At 44.1% G+C, this 19,451-nt stretch overlaps 1 protein-coding gene across 1 annotated transcript in view; it reads right to left on the reverse strand.

Annotated features, from left to right (window-relative positions):
- ELP3 (elongator acetyltransferase complex subunit 3) overlaps window positions 1-19,451 on the reverse strand; it is a 221,960-nt gene that overhangs the window by 199,133 nt on the left and 3,376 nt on the right. The window contains exons 3-5 of the mRNA XM_030198697.1: window positions 13,913-14,051; window positions 5,346-5,416; window positions 5,053-5,116 (exon numbers count right to left, since the gene is read on the reverse strand). Coding sequence (XP_030054557.1) covers window positions 5,053-5,116; window positions 5,346-5,416; window positions 13,913-14,051 — 274 coding nt within the window. The remainder of the gene's footprint in view (window positions 1-5,052; window positions 5,117-5,345; window positions 5,417-13,912; window positions 14,052-19,451) is intronic.

The raw sequence follows: 19,451 nt of genomic DNA on the forward strand, positions 1-19,451 counted from the left end.
GGTGCCTAACTTTAGAGCCTACTATAAAGCTGACCAGCTTAAATATCTGGTGAACTGGCAGTGTGATCAGAATAAAAGCTGGGTTAAGATGGAACAGTCTCTTATAGGGGACACCCTTGGTTGTCAGCACCGCTTCTAGGCAAGCTCATGTACAATATCAATCCTATAATTACCCAGACCCTTAAGCTCTGGCGCACGAGTAATCGCCTCCTCCTGAGTTGAGCTTATTTTTCTGCCACCCCCATTCGCTTTGCAGAGGGGGTTTAGCCCAGGGCCTGGAGGATCGTACCGATGCACCTTGGGGCATGTATGGGAGGAAGGGGGTGCGGGTGGATTTTTCAGATTTGAGGGAGGAATATGGGCGAGGCCAGAGAGATACCTTTCCATATTGGCAATTGGTAGATTTCATTCAGCATCATGCTAAGAGGGAGCTGCTGATCTCGGTGTCACGTCTGTGGCCGTGACCACCCTCAGGCTTACCTTATTTCTGGTGGTCAGCGCCTGTGCTGGCCTCTGTCTGTTTCTGAGTTGTCTCTGTCTCTGGGTGCTGGCTGCTTCCAGTGTGGCTCTGATTACTTCACTAGATTGCACCTGTGTGGGCTATGCCTCTCTGGGGAGCAAGCATCTAATATGGCTCCTGCCTGTTCTGTTCCAGCTTCCAAGATGGCTCCTGCTTGTCTCTCCTATGTGTTTCAAGCCTCTCATTGGGTTTGTGTGTTCCCTGCTCCTGGCTGGCAGGGGATGACATCATCAGGGAGAGCCTTTATTAGGAAGGGCTGTACTTGTGTTCAGGGCCTTTGCATTGTTCCTAAAGGCCGTCAGGTTTGCCAATGTATTTATTGTTGCACTGTTTCTGATTCTTGTTTGTGGGCTTCTTGCTAGGGTTACCATATGGCTCCAGAAAAAGGAGGACGGATTGAGCCAGCCGGGTTTTACTTCCATTGCTTTCCACTGAAAGCAATGGAAGTAAAACCCGGCTGGCTCAATTGCTTTCCATTGAAAGCAATGGAAGTGAAACCCAGCTGGCTCAATCTGTCCTCCTTTTTCTGGAGCCATATGGTAACCCTACTTCTTGCCCTTCTGTTTGTACTGTTTCTGCCTGTGGGCTACTAGCTCTTCTGTTTTGTATTGTCCTTGCCTGTGGCTGCTTGCTTTTCTGCCAAGCCACTGTCTTCGTCTGTGCCCTGCTCTGTGTTAGCCTTAGTTCTGTTCCTGCCTCTGAGACCCTGCTCTCTGTCTATATCTGTTTGCTTCTGTAACTTCAGCCTTTATCCTGCTGTGTGTCTGTATCTGTTTGCTTCTGCAGCTTGTGCTTCCTGAACCCTGCTTCTGCCAAGCCTGCTTGTATATCCTGAACCCTGTTTCTACCAAGCTTGCTTGTGTTTCCGGAACCTCGCTTCTGCCAAGTCTCTCCTGTACCCTGTTTTTGTCAAGCTTGCTTGTGTTTCCTGAACCCTGCTTTTGCCTAGCCTGCTTGTATATCCTGAACCCGGTTCTGTCTATCCTGTGTATTTCCTGTGAGAATCCAGTTCCTGCCCTGTCCTGTAAGTCCTGCCGGCCGTCTGCAGCCCGGGGCTCAACCTCGGGTGAAGGGCGGCCAAGTGCAGGTGAAGCCTAGTTCCGGGCAGTGTGTTCCAGTCCGGGGTGTTCCAGTCCAGTGTGTGCCAGTCCGGTGTAGCTCCAGTCCAGAGTTCCACTCCTGGTTTTCCTTGTCTCCAGTTTGGGGGTGGTCTTGCCTGCCACTGCCGTTCCTCGGCAGTAGTCCAAGGGCTCACGAATCCAGGTCCTGCCTTGAAGTCCTGACACTCGGTCACTCCACTTGAACAAGCAATGCAAGGGAGTAGTGGCAGAGGATGTATATCACGTTTTTATAGAGCCCTGCTGGACCAGTTGCCGCCTCCCTTAAAATATATGTAAATTAGATACCTGCCCCAGCTACCTAATAAAATCCGCTCCTGACCGCTTCTTAACAGACCTCACATCCCACCTAAATTACATGCTTCAACAAGGTCTCTTCCCTAAGGAAAACGGCAACATCTTACTCACCCCAATACCAAAAGACACCAAGAAAAATACAAACGATATCACCAACTACCGTCCAGTAGCATCTATCCCACTGGTAATCAAACTGATGGAAAGCATGGTAACCAAGCAGCTTACTAATTATATAAACAAATTCTCAATATTACATGAATCACAATCAGGATTTCGCCCCCTCCATAGCACCGAAACAGTACTAATTACTCTCTTAGCCAAATTCAAGCAAGAAATAGCAACAGGTAAAAGCATACTTCTCCTCCAATTCGACATGTCCAGTGCATTTGACATGGTAAACCATAATATACTACTAAGACTCCTAGACTACTTCGGGATCAGAGGAAATATACTTAGTTGGATCAAGGGTTTCCTAACCACCAGAACATATCAAGTGAAATCAAATTCAAACATATCATTACCGTGGAAAGCAGACTGCGGAGTACCTCAAGGATCACCACTATCACCGATCCTCTTCAACCTAATGATGACCCCACTAGCCAAGTCCCTATCTGACCAAGGTCTTAACCCTTTCATCTATGCGGACGATGTCACAATATACATTCCTTACAAACACGATCCGACAGAAATCACCACCAAAATTAAGCTCGGCTTGAACATCATGGACTCATGAGCAAATGCATTTCAACTAAAACTTAACACAGAAAAAACACACTCTCATCCTCTCATCCCAATACCTGAACAACCCCTTAAATATAAACACACCAGACTACACCCTCCCCATCTCAGACAGCTTGAAACTCCTCGGCGTTACAATCGACCACAACCTTACACTAGAGAGCCACGTGAAATCCACAACTAAGAACATGTTCCACTCAACGTGGAAACTCAAACGCGTGAAACCATTCTTCCTGAGGGAAACATTCCGGAACCTGATACAATCAATGGTACTAAGCCACCTACATTACTGCAATGGAATTTATGCGGGATGCAAAGAACAACTCATAAATAAACTTCAGACCGCTCAAAACACGGAAGCCAGGCTTATATTTGGAAAAACGCGATTCAAAAGCGCCAAACCCCTCCGAGAAAAATTGCACTGGCTCCCAACCAAAGAACGTGTAGCTTTCAAAATCTGCACCCTGGTCCATAAAATTATCTACGGCAAGGCCTCGGGATACATGACAGACCTTATCGACATACCAATCAGAAATACAACAGGATCAACACGAACATATCTAAACCTCCACTACCCAAGCTGCAGAGGACTCAAATACAAATCAACTTATGCATCCAGCTTTTCCTACATAACCACACAACTATGCTTACCTAAAGCCGTGAAAACAACGTATAACCACCTAAACTTCCGGAAATCACTAAAAACTTACCTGTTCAAAAAGGCATACCCTACCGACCCTACTTAAATACCTGAACCCGGCAACACTACGAATCCAAAGCACGTAATGGACATAACAAAGCTCTTCCTCTATACGACTCCCTAATATGTTTGTTCCACATGACCCTTATTCTACCACAACATCACTGTGTAACTGTTTATACCGGAATTGGCGAACACCGTTACGGTACTGTGTAAGCCACATTGAGCCTGCAAATGGGTGGGAAAATGTGGGATACAAATGCAATAAATAAATAAATATTAGACAATGGGAGGAGGACCTGGGAACCCACTATACAGATCGTGAATGGGAGGTGATATATAAAAACCTTTTAAGAGTATCCGTATCTAGTAGTCTAGTTGAGAATGGATATAAACTGCTGTATCATTGGCACTTCACCCCGATATGCCTGAAAGCTATTTATGGGAATGGGTCAGACAGGTGTTAGCATGGGTACCTCTATTCATATCTGGTGGTCCTGTCCTAAAGCTCGGCAGTATTGGGGATGGATAGCTGATTGGGTGTCTGAGATTCTGGGAGTTCGGGTGACCCCAACTATGTCCAGCTGTTTGCTTCATTTCAGACCCACTGAGCTGCCTGTACGTAGTTGGCGACTGGCTCATCAAATATTTACGGCACGTCGCCTTCTACTAGCGACAGCCTGGATGCAGCGGGAGGTCCTTTCACTCCTTCAGGTTCACAGAAAGGTGAATTTTGTGTACTTTATGTCTAAGTTTAATGCATTTCGCAGAAACAGGCTAACACAATTTTGTAAGCTATGGGATGCCTATATAGCCTGACTTGAGAGGTTGCCTACATCACCATGAGCATTATGCAACCTCCTAGATTTTGAGGGGGGGGGGGGTTATACTACTTATATGGGATTGGGTTTTGTTATACTGGAACACTAACAGGAATAGAGGACAGGGGAGAGGGTGGGGGGGGGGTGAAGGATAAGAGTGATACATTGGGAATTAGCATCATGAGCCACATACTGAAGAGCGGCAGTATGTTATTAGCAATGTAACTATGAGGGGTTTGGGAAGTTTCATGTTCTTCATGTTTAGTTGTACCATTTTCAAAATTCAATAAAAAAATAAAATTAGAGAGACAGGCTAAATGGAAATAAGAGGGAATTGAAAAGAAAGTATTAGGGAAAAGAGAAAGAAAGGAAAATAAATTTAGTGGTAAAGGGGGAAAAAGTAAAATGCTTGAGGTGCCATGACCAGAGAACTGTAGGAAAGTTTCTAACTGAAAATGAATGTCTGAATATCTGTTACAGCTGTCATATTCATCAGTAAGAAATCTCTATCATCAAATATTTTGGTCAGCTCCCAGCTCACTAATGATAGAGAGGCATCTCTAAATTCAGAAGTTTTAAGAAAGCATATCTGAGAAGAAAGATATCATATCACGTATGCCTCTTCAACATGAAGTTGCAGGCCCTGCCTGAGTGAAATTTAAGGTCTACAAGTTACTAGCGGTCTATGAGAAACTGTCAATCAGTATTAATTATCCTAATACCACAGACTGTAAAAAAGAATCAAATAATTACACATTTAGCCATGTTCAAAATGGATTATCTCTCCCATCTCTCCATTTTTGTTTTTTCCTGTAGTGATGAGATTCAGCGGTGTAAATCAGTGAAACAGGCACATACCTCATATCCAGTGTATGACTGTGTTGAATATTCAAAATCAGAATCAGGACCCCCAGGACAGTACCTATAAGAGTGAAACATCCAAAAGTATAATGGGACCTGAGGAATTATTTCTTGTTGATATACAATGCCAACAATCTTGACAAATTTTTATAGTTTAACATTCCTACACTAAATTAAACTTCAACAATGATTTCAAAATACTCACCAAAGAAAAAATAATTAGCATCCAAGTCCTTACAGCAGTATAGTAAATTTAATAAAACTATAAACTACACATTTCATATACTTACACACAAATATTTCCTGTGAAGTTAATATGTGGACACCTGTGAGGCTTGCACATAACTGCTACAACAGCAATCTGCAACAAAGACACAGACACGAAAAGGTCGATATACACATTCAAATCTGCTACAAATGTGGAAACAGACATTTTAGAAAAGCTATTCCTTAAAACGCATAAAACTGCAGCATGCATAGTTTTGAAGACGGTGTGTTCTGAGCGTGGTATAGGAAGGCCTGAAAAGTGTACATATGTTTTCTAGTTTGCAATGCAAATAGACGTACATCTCGGTATTTACACCTACTGCGAGTCTCATTGAAGGCTCTGCTAAATGCTTATTTGGAAGAGTCCGAGGGTAATTGTTTCTTACCACCACCCAAAAATGTGAGTTTTGAAGCTTGGCTCCTTAATTGGCAGTTTTAATTACACATAGAAATTAGGAGCTGCATAGAAATAGAAACATAGAATCATGATGGCAGATAAGGGCCAAATGGCCTATCCAGCGTGTCCTTCAAGAAAAATAGAAAAACTGAATGGAATTACAGGATTAATTCTGCCCCCAAGGATTGTGTATTATTTCATATTCTGACTGATTTTTTAAAATTATTTTATACTTTACATTTATGGTGATTTTTATATTATTTTATGAATGTACTGAATTTATATACTGTTAAAATTTTACTTTAAAGAATTTTGTAACTCACATTGAGCAATTGGAAAGACAAGTCATTAAAACCAAAGTAAGTAAATGCCAGCTCTTCCATGTGCAAGTTGCAAAATCCAGTGCCTAAACTTATATGGGCTGGCATTTACAAATATAAAACCTTGAATGATGCTACTGTCTTGCTGAATGTATTTTTTTGTACAATGGTTGCTCCTGTTGTATGTGCACCAAAAACATGTAAGACTGTGAGAACAACATATGTATTTTACTACAGGTTCTGCACTGCAAATTATGGATGTCCCTTTTTCTACCTTAGAAACCTATGAAAAGTTGGCCTTATTACTTCAATTAAATGGTAAATGAAAACCATATTTGGGCCACACAATGGATAATAATTTCTATCCTGTTAAATAATCTTATGCATGTCATCAACAGATAGGTTGTTCTATGAACAGGCTCTATCCACTATACATGGTGGTCATTTTAGAAGCACTATTTGCACTCTAAAGTGGAGCTGTGGCCAAGTGGTTAGAGCACCGGACTTGGAATCCAGAGGTGGCTGGTTCAAATCCCACTGAAGCTACTGAAAAAGCCGTCCCTGAACCAATCCCAGCACATTATAAGCATTAGCAGCCAAAATGTATAAGCCAATATTTTACAAAAAGGAACAACAGAAGTGCATAGGACTGGGGGAGGCGTGTCAGGGGCAGTGTAGGGAAGTGTCAAGGGTGATGCTATGTCAGTGACATCTATCCCCAATTCTGGATAGCACACCAATGGTACATCCAATATCAGATGAACCTCGGGACTTAGACCACCTTTAGATCACAAATATACGTCGCCACATGTCTCTGTGTCTGCTTGCACTGATGCTATGAGAGATCTGAGAGTGTCTGTGAGCCTGACTGTTGTTTCTGACCACCCAGATCTGCATTCTGAAACCCGCCCCCCCCATCTCCACACCTGCTACTTTCCCCACCTTCCAATACCATGCCAAATACATTTTGCCCCTCATGTGTTCCCTTCCCATCCCTCAAGGGCAGTGCAAAATATTTTGCACCTCAGAGTGGAGTGGAGGAGTAGCTTACTGGTTAGAGCACCAGGCTTCACCTCCAGAGGTGTCCAATTCAAATCCCCTCAGAGCAATGCAAAACATTTAGCAGCCTGCATTATTTTTTAACCTTTATTTAATCAACACTGCACAGAAACAGAACACAGTACGTACATACATTCAGAGCAGTGCAAAACATTTTGCACCTCAAAGTGGAGTGGAGGAGTAATTTAGTGGTTAAAGTACCACGCTTGACATGCAGGGATGCCTGATTCAAATCCCACTTCTTTGTGATTTGGGTAAGTCACTTAACTTCCATTGCCTCAGGTACAAAATTAGAGTGTGAGCCCTCCAGGGACAGGGATATATCTAGTGTAATTGAATGCAATTCAACTTGAGCTACTACTGAAAATGATGTGAGCAAAATCCAAATAAACAAGCATTTTGCATTGATTAAGTTTTACACCCCAGTGCTAAACATTTTTCATGCACTATATGTTTTGTACCACTGCCACAGGCAGCACTAAACATGTTCCCCTACAGGCACAGAAAGGACACCAGAGATGCCGCAGGCAACTCATGGAACCTATTTAATGTATTTATTTGACATTTTTATCCTATATTATCCCAAGATGTGCTCAGGTCTAACATAACAATTGACACAAAACAAAAAGCACCAAGGGCCTCCAAAAAATGGGGATTGAAGTCTTTAATCATATGTTGAAGAAACAATACTTGAATGGGCCCGACACGGTCCGTGTTTCGGCGCACAGCGCCTGCCTCAATTGAACATTAGGTATTACAATGAATCAAGTATTAACAATTCAAGTATTAGACTTTGTAGGAATATGTTTGTAAGCAAAGAATGAACTATAATGTGATATGATAAACATATTCAATTACATAGGCATAATTCAGTTGAAGTTTTATTCTTTTCACAATGGAAGATAATTACAAGTTTTAATGAGTTTGGTGGAAAATACATTTGATAGTTGCGAGTTAATTCTTTTCCTCCTTAAAGGTTGAGCTGAATAAATGAGTTTTCAGTTAATTACGGAGTGACTTTTGATCAACTGTGTTGTCTCAGTTGTTTGGGTAAGAAATTCCAAATTTTGGTACTTTGGTAGGGACAGTTGGAAGTATTGTCAACTATGTACTTATTCAACGGGGGCAAGACATGATGGTGCGAGCTCTCCATGACTATTTTCTCAAGAGTCTCTCATGAGAAACTTTGTCAAAAGCTTTCAGAAAATCTAGATACACAACATCAATCGGCTCACCATTATCTATGTTTATTCATGCCTTCATAGAAATGAAGCAAACTGGTAAGGAAAGATTTCCCTTGGCTGAACCTATGACCTTGATAAGTCTAAGTGCTTTGAAAATAAGCCCCTAAGTCTTGTGTTTGTAAAATATGTCACAGTCGCTAGATGTTTTGCCTAATATGTTTATATGCCAACATCCGTGACTTTTCTAAAATGGCACTCTGTGTATGTATACAAGCTACCTTGTTGCTGTTATATCTAAGATTGTGTTTGTTTTGTAAATTTAAATAAACTTTGTAAAAAAAATAAAGAATTACATACTGTTGCTCCTTGTATGTGAAAACTACCCGTCCCTTTTTCATCATAACAAAGGGTGAGAATGGCAAAAATGTTCACTACTTTTAAAGCATGTTTTTCCTCTTTTTGCCTAATTTATTCTTTCTGTATAGGCAGGACATGGAGTATAACAGATAAAAGGTTCTTTTATGGGTGCATCAGCAAAAAAGGAAAAAAATGCTTTAAAACTAGTGAACATTTTTGCCATTCTCACCCTTTGTTATGAAAGAGAGATGGGTAGTTTCCACATGCAAGAAGCAACAGTATGTAATTCTTTATTTTTTTACAAAGTTTATTTAAATTTACAAAACAAACACAATCTTAGATATAACAGTAACAAGGTAGCTTACAGATAGAGAACATAAGCAGTAAAGAATCCCCCTCCTCAAATACACAGTTCCCCCACCCTCCAACAACTCCCCCCCCCCCCCCCACTCACCCTCAAACCAAGTATAAATCAACAACTAAACTCCTCCCCAACAACAGCCCCTAGTGTTATGGAGAAAGAGGTAGTAACACCATACCAGATTAGGAAGAAGTACCTGGGTGCAAGGTCCACGCTGTATAAGAGTACGAAACATTATGATAAGAAATGATGCGGCCATTTTGGAGGGCAGTAAACTTAGACATCTGATGGATATATGTCAATTTCCTCAAGGTAAGTTGGATGCCTGACAATGTGGGTTGCTTCTACGCTGCCGCCAGCGCTAACTTGCTAGCCACAAAGACATGGGTCACCAGTTTATGAGTTGCTGGATTTACCCCATAAGGTTTAAAGTGCAATATACAATAATCTGCCTTCATGGGGTAAGAAACTTGTGTAAGGCAAATAACAAATTCCAACACCATAGTCCAATATAGCTGTGCCTTAGGGCAGGTCCACTAGATATGGAGCATATCTCCTACTTGATCGCACTGCTTCCAACACAGGGCAGAGCCTTGGTGACACATTTTTCCAGGTCACCAAGGTGTACAGTACCAGCGGTAAAGGATTTTATAACCATTCTCTACCAGACTGCTGGCTATATAGATACCTTAAGAAGATATTTAAAGCATGTTCCCATCTATGATATTCATGAGACCCAAAGAGCCCATTCTCACTTCCCAACTTAACGCATAATGGGTTGAAAATAGGAAAGGAGAACTCTGTACAAGTGGGATATTCCCCTTTCCCACCCTCAGGCCCCAACCGCACGATCCAGGAGAGTCTCAGCCAAACCCAACTCTCTCTTTGCTCGACAGAGAATATAGTCTCGCAGCTGATGATACTGAAATGCCTAAGAGGCTGAGAGACCATACTCCTCGTGAACGTCCCCAAAGGAAAGAATTCCCCCTCCTCCCAAACCTGCCCAAGCACCCTAAGGCCTAAACTCTGCAACAGTATGTAATTCATCTATCTCTCGGTTTCTATACGCCTGCCTCCTGCCACCCGTTCTGCTCTATGCTTTCAGTTACTCGATGCCCACTGTAATTTGGTTTTCTTTCAAGACACAGTATGATGACCAGCATTGGTGCCGACTCCGTGGGTGCTGTGGGTGTTCGAGCACCCCCAATATTTCCCCGCCAGAACCGGAAGTTCCCCAGGAGCCAGCCCACTGCCTGACCTCTTCTCCCACTCCCACAACAGTCCTTCGCCTGCCTGCATGCCACCCATAACTTAAAAATCATCTTACCGGGGTCCCGGCGGCAGCAGTAGTGAAAGGCGAGCACGAGCAGGCTCGGCGAGTCAGCTCTCTAGCCTGCCTTCCATTCTCGTTACTCTCAGCTTTGCCTCTGGTCCCGCCCTTGCGGAAACAGGAAATGAGGGCGGGATCAGAGGCAGGGCTGAGAGCAACGAGAATGGAAGGCAGGCTAAAGCGCCGACTCGCCGAGCCTGCTCGTGCTCGCCTTTCACTACTGCTGCCGCCGGGACCCCGGTAAGATGACTTTTAAGTTATGGGCGGCATGCAGGCAGGCGAAGGACTGTTGTGGGAGTGGGAGAAGAGGTCGGGCTGGAACTCGGATGGAGGGAGGGGCTGGAACTCTGAGGAGAAGGGGGGCGAGGAGGGGGAGAAATGCACCACCTGTAAAAAAAAAAAAAAATTAAGCACCCCCAATCATTTTGAAAAGTTGGCTCCTATGTAGGCCAGTGTTTCCCAAGTCTGATCCTGGAGTACCCCTTGCCAATCAGGTTTTCAGGATATCCACAATGAATATGCATGAAAGAGATCTGCAAATAATGGAGACAGTGTATGCAAATCAAGTTCATGCATACAGTGGGGGAAATAAGTATTTGATCCCTTGCTGATTTTGTAAGTTTGCCCACTGACAAAGACATGAGCAGCCCATAATTGAAGGGTAGGTTATTGGTAACAGTGAGAGATAGCACATCACAAATTAAATCCGGAAAATCACATTGTGGAAAGTATATGAATTTATTTGCATTCTGCAGAGGGAAATAAGTATTTGATCCCCCACCAACCAGTAAGAGATCTGGCCCCTACAGACCAGGTAGATGCTCCAAATCAACTCGTTACCTGCATGACAGACAGCTGTCGGCAATGGTCACCTGTATGAAAGACACCTGTCCACAGACTCAGTGAATCAGTCAGACTCTAACCTCTACAAAATGGCCAAGAGCAAGGAGCTGTCTAAGGATGTCAGGGACAAGATCATACACCTGCACAAGGCTGGAATGGGCTACAAAACCATCAGTAAGACGCTGGGCGAGAAGGAGACAACTGTTGGTGCCATAGTAAGAAAATGGAAGAAGTACAAAATGACTGTCAATCGACAAAGATCTGGGGCTCCAAGCAAAATCTCACCTCGTGGGGTATCCTTGATCATGAGGAAGGTTAGAAATCAGCCTACAACTACAAGGGGGGAACTTGTCAATGATCTCAAGGCAGCTGGGACCACTGTCACCACGAAAACCATTGGTAACACATTACGACATAACGGATTGCAATCCTGCAGTGCCCGCAAGGTCCCCCTGCTCCGGAAGGCACATGTGACGGCCCGTCTGAAGTTTGCCAGTGAACACCTGGATGATGCCGAGAGTGATTGGGAGAAGGTGCTGTGGTCAGATGAGACAAAAATTGAGCTCTTTGGCATGAACTCAACTCGCCGTGTTTGGAGGAAGAGAAATGCTGCCTATGACCCAAAGAACACCGTCCCCACTGTCAAGCATGGAGGTGGAAATGTTATGTTTTGGGGGTGTTTTTCTGCTAAGGGCACAGGACTACTTCACCGCATCAATGGGAGAATGGATGGGGCCATGTACCGTACAATTCTGAGTGACAACCTCCTTCCCTCCGCCAGGGCCTTAAAAATGGGTCGTGGCTGGGTCTTCCAGCACGACAATGACCCAAAACATACAGCCAAGGCAACAAAGGAGTGGCTCAGGAAGAAGCACATTAGGGTCATGGAGTGGCCTAGCCAGTCACCAGACCTTAATCCCATTGAAAATTTATGGAGGGAGCTGAAGCTGCGAGTTGCCAAGCGACAGCCCAGAACTCTTAATGATTTAGAGATGATCTGCAAAGAGGAGTGGACCAAAATTCCTCCTGACATGTGTGCAAACCTCATCATCAACTACAGAAGACGTCTGACCGCTGTGCTTGCCAACAAGGGTTTTGCCACCAAGTATTAGGTCTTGTTTGCCAGAGGGATTAAATACTTATTTCCCTCTGCAGAATGCAAATAAATTCATATACTTTCCACAATGTGATTTTCCGGATTTAATTTGTGATGTGCTATCTCTCACTGTTACCAATGACCTACCCTTCAATTATGGGCTGCTCATGTCTTTGTCAGTGGGCAAACTTACAAAATCAGCAAGGGATCAAATACTTATTTCCCCCACTGTATTCATTGTGGATATCGTGAAAACCTGACTGGCAAGGGCTACTCCAGGACTGGACTTACATTGATGTAGGTTATAAAATACACAATTACATGTGTACTTCAGCTGAGTACAGTTATACCCAGCTGCATTCTAATAATGATCTCAGCTGTTTTTTGATTTTATAAAGGACACATACGAGTCTAAATATCATTAAAAGAATGGCACCTATTTGATCTCCCAACCCAGGCGATCAGTTATAAATTTACCCTCTGTAGGATAAAAAGTCATCAACTGCATACACAGTTACCATGATAGAAAAACCATGAAAAGTTATGTGACCTTGTATGCTTGCCGTATAAATTAATTAGTTAAAATCCAGACCAATGGCCCTGTGGCAGCACACACTGGACTCGACTCACCTCTCGTTTAGACTACTGCAATCTGCTTCTTGCTGGCCTCCCACTTAGTCACCTCTCCCCTCTCCAGTCGGTTCAAAACTCTGCTGCCCGTCTCGTCTTCCGCCAGGGTCGCTTTACTCATACTACCCCTCTCCTCAAGTCCCTTCACTGGCTCCCTATCCGTTTTCGCATCCTGTTCAAACTTCTTCTACTAACCTATAAATGTACTCACTCTGCTGCTCCCCAGTATCTCTCCACACTCGTCCTTCCCTACACCCCTTCCCGTGCACTCCGCTCCATGGATAAATCCTTCTTATCTGTTCCCTTCTCCACTACTGCCAACTCTAGACTTCGCGCCTTCTGTCTCGCTGCACCCTACGCCTGGAATAAACTTCCTGAGCCCCTACATCTTGCCCCATTCTTGGCCACCTTTAAATCTAGACTGAAAGCCCACCTCTTTAACATTGCTTTTGACTCGTAACCACTTGTAACCACTCGCCTCCACCTACCCTCCTCTCTTCCTTCCCGTTCACATTAATTGATTTGATTACTTTACTTTTTTTTTTTGTCTATTAGATTGTAAGCTCTTTGAGCAGGGACTGTCTTTCTTCTATGTTTGTGCAGCGCTGCGTACGCCTTGTAGCGCTATAGAAATGCTAAATAGTAGTAGTAGTAGTTGCTACCAAGGCTGGTGGAGCTGGGCGCACTACAGGGACACTGAAAGGGACTCAGGGAAAACACGTACTGCACTCTGAAGAACAGCACAGTCTGTGGCCTGAAAATTAGGACTGTTGCTGACTGGGTTACAGAGGGAAGCAAACCAGAAAAAGAAAAAAAAACCTGTAGTCCATGAATGAAGGTGTACAGCACCTCAACTTCAGAGCTCCAGTCATGTGTAAAAATGAACAGAACAGGGGCAGGGGTCTGACCTGAAACACTGATAAGGTTTAGAGAAAACCAAATCAGGATGATGGTACATAAAAAAACATTTTATGACATTGGCTGATACAGTGTTGCTGGTTTTGGTTGCTTACCCCACTGGCAGTTCTGATGGGTTTGGCCTTCAATTTTGGCACAAGTACCTTCCGGTGCTGGGGAGGCACTGCAGCAATGATGTCAACCAAACGAGGCTGTGCTGAGAGCCCATATTTTGCAGAGATCTTGGTTTTAAGCCTGAAATGAAAGAACTTTTCATTACAACATAGCAGTGTCATCCTTCCAAAGAACTCTGAGATTGCTGTTACAGATAACCACAAGAAATAATACACCTGTTGGAATTCTGCGTCCCAAAAAACCAAAACAGAACAATAAAACATCAAAGTTCTGCGCAAAAAAACTCAAGATCCTGTGCATAAGATTTGCAAATTCTGTAAGTTTGTCATAATTTAACCAATATTATACCCCCCTCCCTGTACACAGATACCATTCTATTAATCCAACCTCCCTCCCTCCCTCCCTGCATCCACTTTCTTTTTTACAGCCCTCTTCCTCCTTCCCTCCACCCACACATAGCATCCACCTTTTTTACAGATCCCCCTCCCATATTCTTTTTCAACTGCCTCTATACTCACTCATGAGGTAGGAAGAGGAGAAGCTGCATCGGGAGTATCTCTTTGGGGCAGGAAAGAACCCTACTCTTTTTCCTGTCAGTTGTCGTTGCTCTGGGCCAGTGCCGCCACTTTTTCCAAATGGCTGCCGAGGCTTCCTGCGGTAGTTTCACGAGATTACCGCTTGTAGTCTTGGCGGCCATTTTGAAGAAGCGGCGGCACCAGCCAGAGAGCAGCAGCAGCGGGCAGGAAAGAGTGGGGTTTTTTCCTGCCCTTAAAGAATCCACTAGGCCACCAGAGCATGCTCAAGTAGGCCCAGGTAGGGCCCACTGAAGCTAGGGGGCAGCAGCCAAACAGCCTTTACCGTGGATTGTGGCCCCCCCCCCCCCCCCCAAGGGGCATTCCCCTCAGAGCGCACATTCTGCACAAAAATGTTGAATTCGGCACAAATTCTGTGCGACTAACCCAGCAGGAGTAAAATAAATAAATGTATTCCAGATTACTGTACCTTTGTAAAAGGGCCCCTTACTTCAGTATGCATACAAGTTAGGTTACAATTTTAAACAATCTGTATCCTTAGCTTAAAAAAAACACACACACATTAATGGAGCACATTTTTCCACCAATGTTCTTAATTAAAAGTGGAGGGTGTTAATTTTCTAACTAAGCCCCTGGGGTTTATCTTCTCTTGCACATGAAGAGGGTGACAGCCCAGACCAGAAAAAGAGACCCTACACAGTTTGTCCATCTCTGCCAGACCTACTGTATAATCTCAGGTTTTACTATCTCTGGTTTCTCCTTCCCTTCATCAAGCTACTTGGGTATCAGTCACATTACTTAGGTATCTGTCCCACACATGCTTGAATTCCATCACTGTTTTGACTCCTACCATCTCTGCTGGAAGTATGTTCCAGGAATACACCATGCTTTCATTAAAAAGGTATTTTCTCACATCACTTTTCAGCATGCCTCCCTCTACTTTCATTTGGAGACCTTGAGAATTACCATCCTATGGAAAATGCTTCCTTCTGATACCTTTGAAGGCGGCTAGGTAGTTGAATGTTTATATAATAATCTTTCCTTTTGAGTCTTTCTAATAGATGATACAATATTTTCCTTCTTAAGCCTATGCACGTATAGTTTATAGTGCGCGCTGTGGCCTATATATTCCTGGGAGAATTTTGTGCAAAAGAAATGAAAAATTCTGTGCAAAAAAAGAGAAGCTTTATTGCAGTAGACTGAACAAGCTGAAGATGCTTTACTGAACAGAGAGGGAGACCAGCATAGAAAGACAGTAGTCCAGATGAGAAATGACAAGGGCGAGAAGAAAAGAGCGAATGAAAGAGGGAGAGATAAAAAAAAAAAGAACGAACAGCATAGATGTGATAAAGGGCAACAAAAGAAGATCATAAGACCACATCAGTTTGAGATTTGAAGGAGAACATAGTATCAAATAGAACACCCAGGATTTTTACTGAGTCTTTGAAAGGAAAAGATAGACCATTGATAGAAGGGGAAGGAGGAAGGGCTGTAGGGGTTGGGAAAAGAAATGGCCTGCTGTTTAACAGTAGATTGACTTTCAGCTAGCTGAAGCCAAGGTGAAGGCAGGTTCTCTCTCCCTAGCTTCCACGAAGACCCCCAAGTTCTTCCTCCCCAGGCACAAACTCCACACTTCTCCTCCAGGTACATATCTGCCATCTCTTCCTCCTCTCCTTTAGCACACATCCAGTTGCTTACTGAACCCCCCCCCATGTCACCCCCCCCCAAAGTTGCTAGCTATTGGCCCATGGCACATAGCATCCCTCCAATTTGCTCCAGTCCACTCTCACAGCACACACCCCTTCCAACTTTCTCTCCCCTTCCCCCATGGAATGCACCCCTCAAGCTTATTACAGCCTCCTACCCCCCACAACACACAACCCTTCCAGCCTTCTCCAACCCTATGACACACAGCCCTCCAGTTTGCTACAGTTCCGCCCTCCCCCACCTCCATTCCATATGCATTCTCCAGCCACCTGGTGACATATCTCCTATCCTATGGTACACACTCCCTCCAGTTTTCTAAAGCCCTGCTTCCTGTAGCATACATCCCTTCCCCAATGGCACACACTACCTGAAAAATTTCTCCAGCTCCCCCCATGGCACACACTGCCATCCATCTTTCTCCACTCCACCCCCATGGCATACATTCCCGTCCCCCGCCCACTGCAGACACTCCCTCCAGCTTTCTTCAGTACTGCCTTCTGTGGCATAAACCCCTTTCAACATTTTCCAGCTCTCTCCATGGCATTTACCCCTTCCCCCCAGTTATCTACAATCCTACCTACTGTAGAGCACACCCCCTTTTCACCACAGCACACAGTCCCTCCAATCCCCAACCCCCCATGGCACATACTCCTGCCAGTTTTCTGCAGACCTTGCCCCCCCCCCCCCACCCCACCTTTAACCCCATCTCTTACAGCAAATCTTTCCAGCTTTTCTCAGCCCCTTACCCCACTTTTCTCCATGTGGGGTAAGAGAAGGCTGTACATCAGGCCACATCATCCTCCTCCTCTGCTGTCCTGGGCCTGACTGCTCCTCTAAACTGTATGGCTGTACAGAGGCCTGCACCTCTCATAGGAACTGTCAGGCCCAGAATAGCAGAGGAGGAGGACGATGTAGCTGATGTACAGCCATGTTCCTTCTCCTCTCTTACATGATAGCAGGAGGGAGAGACAAGAGTTAATAGAAACATAGAAACATGACAGCAGAATGGCCAAATGGCCCATCCAGTCTACCCATCCTCCATAACCATTAACTCTTCCTTTTTCTAAGGATCTCACGTGCCTGTCCCATGCTTTCTTAAATTCTGACATAGTCCTCATCTCCATGACCTCCACTGGGAAGCCATTCCATGCTTCCACCACCCTTTCCGTGAACGAATACTTTCTTAGATTCCTCCTAAGCCTATTATCTTCATCGCATGCCCTCTCATTCCAGAGATTTCCTTCATTTGAAAAAGGATCACTTCTTTTACATTGATGCCCCTGAGATATTTAAACATCTCTATCATATCCCCTCTCTTCCTCCTCTCTTCCAGCATATACGTGTTGAGGATCATTAGCCTGTCCCTATATATGTCAAAGACCACTTACCAATTGTGTGGCCGCCCTCTGGACCGAATCCAACCTGTTTATATCCTTCCTTCAAGGCCACTGCCCCTGTCCATGCAGAATTCTGTGCAACTTCTACATTGCGCAGTTGTGCAGAATTCCACCACAAGTAACTATAAGATGTATCACAATGGGCCAAACCAAAGGTCCATCAAGCTCAGCATCCTATTTCCAACAGTTGATCCAAGTCACAAATACGAAGTGACCCTCTTCTGATCTGCCTCTATCTTGCCGATGGTTCCTCTATAGATGTGGGCTCCAGACAGCACTCAAAGTGCAATCTACCCAGATACCTCTCTCCATGCATCTAAGTATATTATGAGCTTTTCCAAATGCACTGTCATACTAACTAGATACTTTTGATCACCAGAGATGATGCCCACACTATCAAGGTCTCTTTCCCGTTTGATGACTGTTGTTTTTTTTCTCTCTCTTTCTCTAAAATATAATTTTGGTCTTGAATTTATTCAACCCCAAAATGCATAATATGGGAAAATACCTGTAGCAGGTATTCTCCGAGGACAGCAGGTCATTCATTCTCACATGTGGGTGATGTCATCACATTGCCTGGTGCAGAGCATTAAAAAAAAAAAGCTAATACTGCTTTAGGAGCACATGCAGCATATCCTACCACTCATGTGTGAGTGCCCACTGTGAGAGTGCGAGACCAGCAATACAATATTATAGCACGGATTAACTCCAAGGGAAGGAGGGAGGGTAAGTGAGAATGAATGGCTTGCTGTCCTCAGAGAATATCTGCTACATGCAAGTATCTTCGTTTTCTCCAAGGACAAGCAGGCCATATTCTCACATGTGGGAATCCCTAGCTACCAAAAAAAACAACCACTGGTGAACTGGACCTTGCAACAGAAAGGGCGAAATACTAATTAACCTGAAACTATATACAACTGTGTGAAAGTGCAGCCTGGAACAGAACAAAACAGGCTTATGGGGGTGTAGTTGGATTCTAGACTCCAAACACGTTCTGCAGCACTGTCTGTCCAAACTGACTTATCACGTGGGGTATTTTGCTCAAGGCAGTAGTGCAATGTTAATGTGTGGACTGAAGACCATGCTGCAGCCCTCAATGGAGGCTGACCTCAAGTAGGCTACCAACACCGCCATGGCTCTGACATTGTGAGCCCCGACATGACCCTCAAGAGTTAGTCCAGACTGGGCATAAGTGAATGAAATGCAATCTGCCAGCCAACTGGAAATGGTATTTTTTTCCCCAATGGCAACCCCCATCCCAAATGAAAGAAAAAGCTGGGTGAACTGTCTATAGAGCCCAGTTCACTCCAAGTAAAAGGCCAATGCTCGCTTGCAGTCCAAGTTGTGCAGTGAGCTTTTGCCAGGATGGGCATTAGGTTTAGAGAAAAAAAATAGAAGGACTATCGACTGGTTTAGATAGAACTCAGACACAACCTTAAGTAGGAACTTAGGGTGCATGTGGAGAACTACTTTGTTGTGATGAAACTTAGTGTAAGTTGGATGCACTACTAGGCCTAAAGCTCACTGACCCTGCCAGCTGAAATAACAGCCACCAAAAACAAGTCCTTCCAGATCAAGTAATTCAGATGGCAGAAATTGATTGGCTAAAAAGGAGCTTTCATCATCTGGGTGAGGATGGCATTGAGGTCCCATGACAAAGGCTTGACAGAGGGCTTTGTCAAAAGCAAACGTCTCATGAAGCGAACAACTAGAAGCTGTCCAGAGATGAGTTTACCCTCTATACGGTAATGGTTAAGAACTAATCGCACTAAGATTAACCCTTACAGAGAAGGTCTTGAGATCAAACTCAGAGAGATGTAGAAGGTATTCAATCAGGGTCTGGCTTCTCCCTGTCTATCTCAATAGCAGACTATGGACTTTTC

The sequence above is a fragment of the Microcaecilia unicolor genome, chromosome 3 (genome assembly GCF_901765095.1).
Source record: "Microcaecilia unicolor chromosome 3, aMicUni1.1, whole genome shotgun sequence".
Lineage (NCBI taxonomy): Eukaryota > Metazoa > Chordata > Amphibia > Gymnophiona > Siphonopidae > Microcaecilia > Microcaecilia unicolor.